Source organism: Penaeus chinensis, chromosome 29 (assembly GCF_019202785.1).
Source record: "Penaeus chinensis breed Huanghai No. 1 chromosome 29, ASM1920278v2, whole genome shotgun sequence".
NCBI classification, from domain to species: domain Eukaryota; kingdom Metazoa; phylum Arthropoda; class Malacostraca; order Decapoda; family Penaeidae; genus Penaeus; species Penaeus chinensis.
In genome coordinates this window covers 3,782,239-3,794,738 of record NC_061847.1, presented here as the reverse complement: position 1 = coordinate 3,794,738, position 12,500 = coordinate 3,782,239, and the positions used below count along the sequence as shown (strand labels likewise).

The 12,500-nt window shown below is 35.3% G+C and overlaps 1 protein-coding gene across 2 annotated transcripts in view; it reads right to left on the bottom strand.

Moving 5' to 3' along the window:
* Positions 1–12,500, bottom strand: part of LOC125040680 — a 30,289-nt gene that overhangs the window by 3,572 nt on the left and 14,217 nt on the right. For both annotated transcript variants that reach the window (XM_047635360.1, XM_047635361.1), the window contains exons 10-22: positions 11,444–11,585; positions 11,110–11,290; positions 10,302–10,540; positions 8,278–8,348; positions 6,473–6,807; positions 5,860–6,015; positions 4,777–4,911; positions 4,004–4,625; positions 3,172–3,355; positions 2,906–3,026; positions 2,099–2,219; positions 1,445–1,635; positions 979–1,125 (exon numbers count right to left, since the gene is read on the bottom strand). In XM_047635360.1, coding sequence (XP_047491316.1) covers positions 979–1,125; positions 1,445–1,635; positions 2,099–2,219; positions 2,906–3,026; positions 3,172–3,355; positions 4,004–4,625; positions 4,777–4,911; positions 5,860–6,015; positions 6,473–6,807; positions 8,278–8,348; positions 10,302–10,540; positions 11,110–11,290; positions 11,444–11,585 — 2,645 coding nt within the window. The remainder of the gene's footprint in view (positions 1–978; positions 1,126–1,444; positions 1,636–2,098; positions 2,220–2,905; positions 3,027–3,171; positions 3,356–4,003; positions 4,626–4,776; positions 4,912–5,859; positions 6,016–6,472; positions 6,808–8,277; positions 8,349–10,301; positions 10,541–11,109; positions 11,291–11,443; positions 11,586–12,500) is intronic.

The window sequence follows — 12,500 nt, the reverse complement described above, 5'->3', positions numbered from 1 at the left end:
CCTTCCCCCCAGCACCAACAACGATACATTATATATATATATATATATATATATATATATATATATATATATATATATATATATATGTACACATACACATACACATACACATACACATACACGTACATGTACACGTACACGCACACGTACACATACATGCATACATACATGCATACATACATACATACATATATACATACATACATACATACATACATACATACATACATACATACATACATACATACATACATACATACATACATATAGTATATATAGTATAAATATATATAATATATATAATATATATTATATATATTATATATATATTACATATATCATATATATATATATATATACATATATATATATATATATATATATATATATATATATATATATATATTATATATATATTTATATATATTATATATAAATATAATATATATATGGTTATTATATACTAATATTAAAGATATTATATATATATATATATATATATATATTCTATACATATTATATATTATATACATATATATTATATGGATATTATATACTAATAATAAAGATATTTTATATATATACACACACAATCACTAAAACTCACACTCTCACTCCTGAGAGTCTCTTATCAAATAGTTTTTTCTTCGTTCACTCATTAAAACACACACACACACACACACACACACACACACACACACACACACACACACACACACACACACACACACACCACACACACACACACACACACCACACACACCACACACACACACACACACACACACACACACACACACACACACACACACACACACACACACACACACACACACACACACACACACACACACACACACACACACAGAGAAAATGTTAGAAAAAGACAAATTGAACAGTGATATCCCTGACAAAGTAAACAAGTTTAAATCTACATAAAAAAACACCCATCCCCCCAAAAAAGAAAAGACAACAAACCTTTGTTTTGGTTGGACACATATGAATATGTTCTACTTGAGTGATAAGTTGGATATCTTGTGATCGTACTGCCCACACAAGCTCATCCACATGGCGCATCGTCTCTGTCACAGCCAGCATATTCCCGTTCTGCACACCAATACTTGCCTGCAAATGCAGTATATAACCACTTGTTTTGAATATGTCTTAGATTTCTATAAGAAAACAGTATTGCACAAAGGATAAGTACAACAACAATAACATCCTAATAATTGACAATACAAAATTTCCACTCATGTTAAATATCTTTCATTTTCCAGCAAAATTATCCGAGTACAATAAAAAAGGCAGCAATGATTATTCATGATTGCTAAACATCCTCAGTAACTTTGACAACTGGATTGTACAACTGAGTTTTAAAGACTCTAATGTTTAAACTTTTTTCAAATAACTACAATACTCCTATAAATACAGCTGACATCTATACCTGCTGTGAAGACACTGGCAGCACAAACACTCTCTCCAACTTGATGAGTTTCTTTAATGCCTGTCCAAGCTTGGGGCCCACAGCAAAATTGAAGAGACACAATCGCCGCAAGTTGCTTAGACGACTTAAGGCTTCAAAGATGGCAATGTCATTCAGGGATCCTCCATCCTCTAGCCACAAAGCTTCCAAATCTATTTTCAGAGTGTAGATAAGTTATCAGTTCAAGTGCATATGTCTAAATCAAATATATATATATTTTCCTGATCTACCTTCACTGACATAGATGAAACATAACATAGAATACTGCCTGTATTGAATGTCATATTCATGCCACAACACACAAAGCTACATTTACTGTAAACATCTGCATAAAAGAATCAGATGATAAGTCTACAAATAATTTCCTAATCGATCCAGCATGTCTTAACACACTGGGGCACACTGAATGAAAAAAAATCCCAAAAAGCAATTTTCTATCTGACTTAAATATGATATAGATACACATACTTTCTGATACATGACTCTAAAACTCTCTTATGTAAATTAAAGAGTTGGCCCATACTACAGCAAACACATTTCAGAAAACCCTCATCCACATACATATAAAAGTTATACCAAATCACTGACTGCTTACAGAACTAAATTTAGACTTACTAGTCATGCTTCCTATGTTATTCCATGTCAGGTTGCTGAAATTGCCAACAGGCCCTACTTGGAGATGGGTCAAATTGGTTCCAAGGTATGGCCAGTTGGAGCCAGAAAATCCTCTCATAACCTTGTGAAAGAGTGAAAGTTCATTATTACTTCACATTACTTATACACTAACATGATTACTTTCCTGACCATCCATATTTCCAAAATGATGAAACATTCAAAACTTGGTGTTTTACCCCTTGTATTAATGTTTACCTAGGCAGAATAAATGGCTGGCCTCCTAAATGCTAAATAAGAGGATTATATTATATAAATAAAAATTGTGTGATTGGTATCTTTGGTGCTTGTGTGAAAGAAAGTGTTAGGATACAAAGCAAAGGATACAATTAGGAAGAGGATGAGTAGCCACAGGAGCTCACTAAGAAACAGTGTGGACAGTTTATTATGGCAAATGCTGAAAAAGTGTGAATACTTGGTAGCTATTCTATTCTTCACATAATTCTGAAAACAGAGTATTGAAAAAATAATTACATATATTGCATTGTGAAATTTTTCATTCTCATTCATATCTTTTTTTCAAGAAAATGTATGTAATTTCACAAACAGAGGGTAAGGTTACTATAATTATGAATATGAATGAATAATTAAATAAGGACATTAATTCATACAAGGGAAAAACTTCATAATGATAAAATAATATTACAGAATGAATAATATACAGTGTGGTGTTATTTCAAAATTAAAAGACAGGCACAGAAAAACAGGTAAACCACAGCCTGCAAGACCTTAAACCTTTAAAATACTTACCAAAACCTTTAATTTTTGAAGTTTGATGAAGTTGAAATTTGAAGTGAGCAAAAAATTTTGTGTAGAACCCAGTCTGAGCTCCTCTAGATGCGGTACTTCCATAAGATAAGCTGGGTCAAATCTGGACATACAAAAAGGAAATGAACTGTCAGAACAAAAGGAAAATTAAGAAATTTCTATTTTTGTACATAAAGGTGAGTATACAAGTTTTTGACCCTGATAACCTGTGTGTACAGTGCAAACAACACTCTTTTTTTAAGTCTTACTTTGAAATTCCGGATGGCTCTCTTAATTCTGTGGCTGTAACAGAAGTGAGGTGTTTACAGCGTGTTAGCAAAAGCTGCAATACTTCCGCCCTGCAGGTGGGAAGAATGACTCCCCTTAGGCAATGTATGCTGCCCATTGCTCCACAGATGTCATCCCATATATCTTTTTCTATTCTTTTGCAGCCTGTCAGATAATCAAATAATTAGTAATTTTGGATTTATACATGTCAAAAATGCATAGCCTAACAAGACAAAAACATGCAGCTTCTGTTTGACTGAAATCTATCAATAACATTTTTTTTTTTCTTTTGGATTAATCACAAGTGAAAAATATAAATCTGGGGCACAGACATTTCAGGCTCTTTAATTTCTAACTAGGCTACCTGGAGTGGACTGATTTTCATTGTAGCTATGTTCTCATGTGCCTCTTTTTCCATCCATGCTATCTATAGATACCAGGCAGTTAATCAAATACAATCACTTTTACAGCTTAAAAAGGAAAGGTCCATCCAGATGGAGAAAAGTTAGGAATAGGTGAAGGCATATCATTATCCCCATGAAACGTTATAAAAAAAATTCTTAATACTTGGTTGGAATTACAATACAAGCTATATCATAATACTATACAGTGCACCAGATTTACAAGGTACTTACTCTAACAAAAAACTAAATCTTTTTCAAAACTTGTCAAAGCTGCGTCATACATCAAGAAAATCCTACATCACACCTACCATGGTTTGTGAGACAAGTGATGGAGAGAAATATAGTATATTATAAGTTCTTGGCTATTAGTTAGTAATTTAACAGAAAGTTTAAATTATTTATTACTTACCTCCTTCAGGTCTGGGTTGTATATCTTTGATTTTACTTGTATTTGTATCATAGTCTTCCGTACATTCATTTTCATGACTAGGTCTTCTGTCACTACTTGTATCTAATGAAGAAGCACTTGCTCTCTTTGCAAATCCATCAGAATTTACTTCTATTCTATCCTTTTTACAGGTTTCCTTATCCTCTCTGGAATCCTCTTCTGTGATCTCCATAGCCTCCTCAGATGTAGCTGTGGTATCACTGGTTTCACAGGTTGCATCTGATTTCTTTTGTAATTTTTGTTTCTTGACTTCTGGCTGCACTTCTCCAACACTTTCTCTCTTTTCTACCTTTGTATCGACTGGGTTTTCCATTTTTTTAACTGAGCTATCATCATCCAAAGTCTGTCCCTTGACCTGATCTTTTATCAATTTATCTTTCTGGGGTGATATTCTAAAGCCTTCTTCCCCACTAGATGACCTCTTTAGACCAGGTATGTGTTTTGCTTCTGACTGTCTAGAAACAGGAGATCCATTTCTGCAACTACTTATTTCAGGGATGTAAGATGAGCGGGCAGAAGAAGGCTCCGGTGAGGTTACATCATTTGAGGGACTCTTTGATGCTTCTGAACGATGTAATGTGTGCTGGAATCAGATTTTAAAAAGGTGTAAATATTTGGTTACTCAATCACAAGGAAAAATACATACAGCTTATAAACCAGACCATAAGAAATCTTATACAATGGAGGATAATTGAAAACCCAACTAAGTCCTCCACACTTTCTTTGGTATTCACCTCTAATCTCTCTGGAACAGTATGTCTGAAGATCATTTTTCTCAAGTCTATGTTGCGTACATTTCGCCTTTCCATGAATCGTGCAAGCTGAGACCAGTCCCTTACACAAACATTTCGTAGGCGAACTGTTCCCCACTGAAAATGAGAAAACAGGCATTCTAAATAACTTCAGGATTTTCATTTTTTCATAAAAGGATTCCTATTAGTACAGTTACTAACACATTGCTACAATATTCAACAACCAGTTATCATGGTTTCCTTTCAAAACCAACATAATGTTATTTTTACAACAGCATGCATGCATGGACACACACACACACACACACACACACACACACACACACACACACACACACACACACACACACACACACACACACACACACACACACACACACACACACACACACAAACACACATAAACACACACACACACACACACACACACACACACACAACACACACACACACACACACACACACACACACACACACACACACACACACACACACACACACACACACACACACACACACACACACACACACACACACACACACACACACACAACACAACACAACACAACACAACACAACACAACACAACACAACACACACACACACACAAAACACACACACAAAAAACACACACACACACACAACAAACACACACACACACACACACACACACACACACACACACACACACACACACACACACACACACACACACACACACACACACACACACACACACACACACACACAAAAATGTAAAAAATCATACTCTATGCACTTCTAGATTTAGGACATTAATGTTTGAAGGATGGACTGCAAGTTTTTCCAGTTATGTGCACACACTAGATGAAATACAAAAAAGATCCAAAAGAAGTGTTTAAATTAACCCTGTCATAAAAATCCAAATAAGAATCATTGAACTGAGAAAATGTTCAGTTCTGTAGATGCACAAAACTCCAAAGTTTGTCATCCTTAAAGATTTAATAACAATTCTCTTAACAAACACAAACCTAGATCACATGCTGTGCACTACTATGTACCAAACACTGTCAACAGTTCTCTTACCAAGGATGAGCTGTAGGCCAAGTCTCTCCACATGACACAAACGCACGAGGCAACCAGAAGATCCTTTACTGACAAGTACTTGAATACACGTAAGAGAAGTCGGTAGCTCTGGCTCAGATCTCGCAAAAATTCTTGCTTCTTCAGACTTTCCATTGCCTGAATGTGAGGAATGTATGAATAAAGGGAAACCAAAGAATATACGAACACCTGTCAACCATGTGGCTTAATGTAAAAAGTAATTTTTTCTGGATATTAATGCCACAAGGTGTCTGTCTGATTATTCAGTCTATCTCCCCCTTTTTGTCCACACTTTAACTACATCTTTATTAATATTTTCCATTTCTAATTAGTTATGATATGAGTTACAGGAGAAGTTGCATAGTCTGAATCATTCTAAAATCTAAGGATTAAGCAAAATAAATATTGATTAATTATTTCCTTGCTCCATCACCCCATTGTGAACTTCTGGAAAGTGCTTGAAATAAACTTTTTGATAACAAAGACCAAAAGGCCTGTCGCTTAAGTCAAAGAAAAATAAGCAAAACTGGAGCTCCAACACCAATCAAGAGGCAACAATTAAGTTCTCAATAAGATTTAAGTCTTAGCTCCTTACCCTGACAGCAGAATTTCCATACTCCTCTGTTGCCCTCATGCCTGCCTGCTGAAGCGTGTGAGGCCCTGAGTACCTAGGCTGACAATGGGATGGTAGCATAACTGGCATTGGCTGCCCACCAATCATATTCTGGGGTAGAATGATGCCTCTTGGCATCCCTATTTGCAGTGGAGGCACCGGAACTGGTTGCATCTCATTGCTATTTGCCCGGACAAGAAGGAAGCGTGTTGGCACTGAGCCTGGTGACTGTATCTGCACCACCTGGCCATTGGGGAGGTTGGGTGGCAGTCCTCCAATCATCCCACTGGCACTGACTGTTAGAGCTCCTTGCAGTGCTGGTGGTTAAAGGGAAGTTGCATTGATTTCTCAGCCACTATCAGTAGATATACTTACAGTGAAAAAAAATATTCAATGATATATATACAAATTCTTTTTCTCTTTTTTCTTGCTATCCTGGACCTGACACCATATTACATTAACCACATGCCACTGGGGAAAATGAATAAAAAATGGGGAAAATGCTGTGCTCATTTCTTATAGTTTTGTGAAATGTCTCTGCACATAGATGGCTCTGTTAGTACTTAGCCACAAAGAAGTCAATTATTAGACTTTGTGACCTTACCGAATTTCACCATTACTTGAACTGGTGGGAAAAACATATTTTTTACTAATGCTTTAAAAGTTGATGGTGTTATTTTTATCATAAAAATTATAATTACTATAATGTTATAAAAATTGGTAACAGCAAAATAATATAACGTAAAATATTTCCATAAATCAAGGAAACGCGTAAACAGGCAAGGCAGGCAATACTTGTAATTGGCTCATTGGTGACATAGTACATGTATAGCCATCTACATGTATAAACGATTAATAAAGTAAACTCACAGCAGGAATGGCATGCATAAAGATGACATGTCCGTCAGCACTGGATTGAATATATTCTAGTGCAATAGTTGGTATTCTCATACCAAGATTATCCCTTGCATTTATTACTGTTATTCTGTTTTAGTATTGCTGTTTATGAATATAAGTTGTGTGACATTTCACCATTGAACCCATTCACCCAAAAATAACGCAAGAGTCCCTTCCTAAATGGCCATTGAGTCTAATCACCCTCCAAGAGCTTTCTACACTTGTGATGAGTCATTCCCTTCATCCCAGCCTTAAGCCAACATTCTCATGGTGGCTTGTTTCCATTATTCCAGCCCTCAGCCAATTTTTTTCATCTAATGACAGTCACATCAACCAGATCCAAGGGGATTATACTTAAGTATAATAAAAGATTGATCAGAGATTATACTTTCTATAGTCCATAAAAGAAATGCTATGGAATCCTAACCACTACTTACTTTTACAAATAATACACAAAATAAAATTGAAAATACTGAAGTAGTGGACAAAAGTATTGTGCTACCGACTTGTGCAGTACAGCATATCAAAATGTTTGACAACTTCAGTTCTGGCTTCCTCAGGTATCTGGATAGTGTTTTTTTTTATAGATTTAAGAAACTTCTTTCTATGTAGTTGCATGCACCCTACTTTTAAACAGGTAGCTGTCTAACAACCACTATATAATAAGTTTCCTCAGTCTGGTGACCACATCCCTTAACCCTTAACCTATTGATGCCTGGAGTACATATAAATATATACTGTCTATTGTCCAATCTGGCATTACATTAGAATTTCAGTTCTATGGCATCTAGAGGTCATATAAGACACTGACACTGTGGCACTGACTCAATACTTTATCTGTTACTATATTAACTAAATCTCTTTTTCTTGTCTTTAATATAATTTCCCACCTTGACTGTCCGTGGTGAAGACAGGAGGCTGTGTTGATCCTGTTGAATACATAGCAGCTGATGTTGTTTGTCTGTAATTTCAGGAGAAAAGCACATGTTTCAAAATTAATCTACATCTTTTTCTAAACCTAGTTAAATTAATTAATCTACATTTTTCTAAATCTAATTGGATACACCAATTAATTAGCCACAAATCAACTGAGGTTGAAAGTTTGAGAAGTCCTAACACTTCCTTTATTAATAATATATTATTATTAATATCAATAATCCATGAGTCTACTGCTTGCACAGAGATCTCATGCTTGTTTTCAAAACAGAAGAGTAGCAAATAAACCCAGGCTTGGAGGAAGTGTAGGATACTGCAGATATCCCATTCATATCAGCTGTTTATCAAGCAGTGTTTATATGTGTAAAGTCAACTATACTTACATCTATATAACCATCCTGAAACAAATGCAAAATTACAGGAAATTATAAGTAACAAGGTAAGCAATACCTGATACTTTGTCCATCAAAAGCCTTCCTAACATATGGGCCAGTTTTTATTGGTTTATAATAATTGGTATATCTTGAATTATTATAGAATTAATATTATCTCCTCCAAGGGTATGTGATGAGTACACCACTTCCTCACCCTGTTATCATTGTACCACTTCTCATCACCATTAATTGTACTGACCTCCACACTAGGAGTCATATGAAACACCATACAACTCTTCTTTTACAAACATCAATAAGCAGAGGGGTGCATATACCATTACATCTTGTGTGTGTTTTCAATTCTGTCATATATCAATCTGCTATATGATAAATGCCTCTTTCTCATGAGCTCTACACACACACACACACACACACACACATGGATTGGTCTATACCATTCTGTAGCCTCTTTCCTGTTTAATGTGGCTGATCTTGCTGATAAAACTTGTTGTGTCCTATGTCTAGTGACCTTGTTATGGTTCCTGTTTTGAAGTCTACCAAACACTCTCATGCAGTCCAGTCTCTCTATAGGCAATACAATCAGTATGTATCCTTTTTGTTACATTGTCTTGTATGATTAGGTCTTTGGTCTTGTTTCTTCTCTGAGACCTATATGTATGTCCTTATACCCTTAGAAAACTGTTTGTATATTCTCCACATTATATATATTGGTCTTTAGTCTTGTATGGGTTTCCTCCTTTTCTAATGAACTTCATATGTTCACTCTCTTTATGCACTGAGCTTGTTCCTAGCCACTCTCAAACTGCTGCCCTTGAGGTCTGTGACTACCTTACCTGTCTCTTATTCTAAAGTCTTTTGGGAAGTTTTGTGCCTTAGTCACTCCAAGTAAGACTTGAAAATACAGTTTCGTGCACCAATGTCCTGCCATAGTTAAATGTTTGATGTATTCTCCATGGGCATATTCTCTTCTATGATACTCCATACCTTTTTAGGCTTATACTTTCAGGTTGTTTTTTTAAGAGACCCTTGTACCATGGAGACACGTAACTAGTGCAGTTTTTCTATCTCAATCTAAGCCATCCTCTCATTTCTGCTGATGAAGGGAAACATTTACATACCTTCCTATTATCAATATCATTAGTGTTTATCTTATTCTTCCAATTCTGATTGTTAGGACTCTTCTCTTTTGTTCCTTTTACTGTGTGGAGAGCACAATCACACACCACTCTAGGATCTTCTGTGACCACATATGATGCAGTGTGTAGCACACTCTTCCTCCACTTTCCATTATCATGCTGTGCAAAGCATACATCCCCACTTACTCATTGACATTTCAGAAAATCTTTTATGGATTGTTAGTGAGACTGATGGTCTATCCTTCATGCATTTCTATGTGTTTAATTTTGACAATGTCTCCTTGCTTTCTATACCTGCTGAGGCTTGTGATTACTGAACCATGGCATTGTCATTGGCATAAATGTTCGGAGTAGTGTGCAGTGATGAACTTAAATCCTTACCTGAGTTTACAGAAAAATTTCCAACCATAATTAGGTCACATCCACCAAATACATCAATATACTAACCCGAGAGCATCAGAATGTTGACTGCGACTCACTCCTGCTAGGTGGGGGGGCAGCATGGACTGATGATGATCCTTCATGCTTACTCTTATATAATTGTGTGCAATGATCTCTTGGTCTGGCTTGTTGCCATCCTCTTCCTCAGACTCCCAAGAAGGAGGGTCATACGCTAGTGGTTCATATGGCTTGGGAGGTGTCCACTGGTTGGCACCTACATTCTCCTTGTTCTCTCTATAGCAATTCTATGGAAGAGGAATAGATGGAAAGGAGGATAAGTTTATTATCTTTACTGGATTGTATTTCCCTGCTGGTGCCAACAATATGGGAATTAATAATTAGTAGCAATAATAACAGTTATCATCATCATCACTACCACCACCATTATAATAATAATAATACAAAAATTAAAATAATAACAATAATATCATTATATTTGTTATTATCATTATCATTATCATTATTATGATTTTATTATCATCATCATTATCATTATCATTATTATTATTGCTATTAATAATATCATCATTACCATTACTAATATCATTATCATTATCATTAATATTATCATCATTATTGTTATTATTACTACTATATATTACTACTTTGGTTTGTAACAGAAGTGAGTTAGTAAATTCTTAAATACAGAAAAATATTCAGTTTCACTAAAATAACCAAATCATCATCAAATATATACGCAGATGCAATAAAGTGCATTTGCATGATCAAAGGTTCTGTAAAACTTCCAAACACAAAATCAAATTTTCCCTGCTTATTATACATTTTTCAACAGATAGAAGTCTTATGAACTCACTGGACAAAGGAACTTGGCACCTCCTGTCTGTATAATTGTCGCAGTGGCTGGTGGCATGTAAGTACACTCTGGGTGGAAAAGACAGAGGCACTTAATGCACTGCAGACTAGGCACTGTGCCACCACCAAGAGGACAAAAATTGGTACAGTGAAAGGTTCTCATGCAGATATCCCCGGACAACCTGTCAGATAAAAAAAGAAGTACAAATTAAAATGATAATGTTTATTAGCTCATCCTTTTTCACTAATGACCAAAAAAGAAAGATATACAGCAAAATAACAAAAGACCTGAAATGTACTTGAAATACATTAACAAAACTTGGATGACTACTTGCATGGGAGTGAGTATCTTCGTTGAGGCTCCAAGTGATTCACACACTTTGGTGCTGTATACAATATGGTTCTGGCGGGATTTACATGGCGCAGCACTTTTAGCTGGTGTCACTTCTGGCTGTGATGTTGTAACAGCAGCAGTACCTATAAGGAAAAACATCAGTATAATAATAGCCTTAAAATTGAAAGTATATGTTAATCCAGAGGTACCAAACCCAAATAAAGGTTGCCGGAATAACAGAATCCACAGCTGGATATGCAAGTATAAGTTTGTTTTTGTAACAATAATTTTCTTCCACATTTCAAATTTTGTTAAAATTCCTTGGGATAATAATATAAACCTATATATATATATATATATATATATATATATATATATATATATATATATATATATATATATATATATATACATATATATATATATATATATATATATATATATAAAATATCATAAGCTCATATACATTTGCATGTATAATTAACATGAAAATGGTTGGATTTATTACTGCATGATCATACATTTAGAATTACTAGACCAGGTTAAGACTGTATCTAGGGTCGCAAATAAAAAAGGTTGGGAAACACTGTCTTCATCTAATGGTTGCAGCTAGCATGAGATATATGTCAGGTCTATTGTAATTTTGGAGTAAATTGTGTTTAAACACAGATTACTCCACTTTCAGTAGGATTTTTTTCTTTCTTATTACTATTAGTATTCTAATAATCATAACATCAGGACTAAGACTGTCAGTATCTGTGCGTGTGCAAGTCCGTGCGTGCCAGTCCATGTGTGTGCAAGTATGTGTGTGAAAGTCCATATGTGTGTAAGTCCATGTGTATGAAAGTCTGTGTGTGCAAGTCTGTGTGTGTGCAAGTCTGTGTGCGTGAAAGTCCGTGTGTGAAAGTCCATGTGTGTGCAAGTCCATGTGTGTGCAAGTCTGTGTGTGTGCAAGCCCATGTGTGTGCAAGTCCATGTGTGTGCAAGTCCATGTGTGTGCAAGTCTATGTGTGTGTAAGTCCGTGTCTGCAATTCTGTATGTACAAGGGGGTGCCACA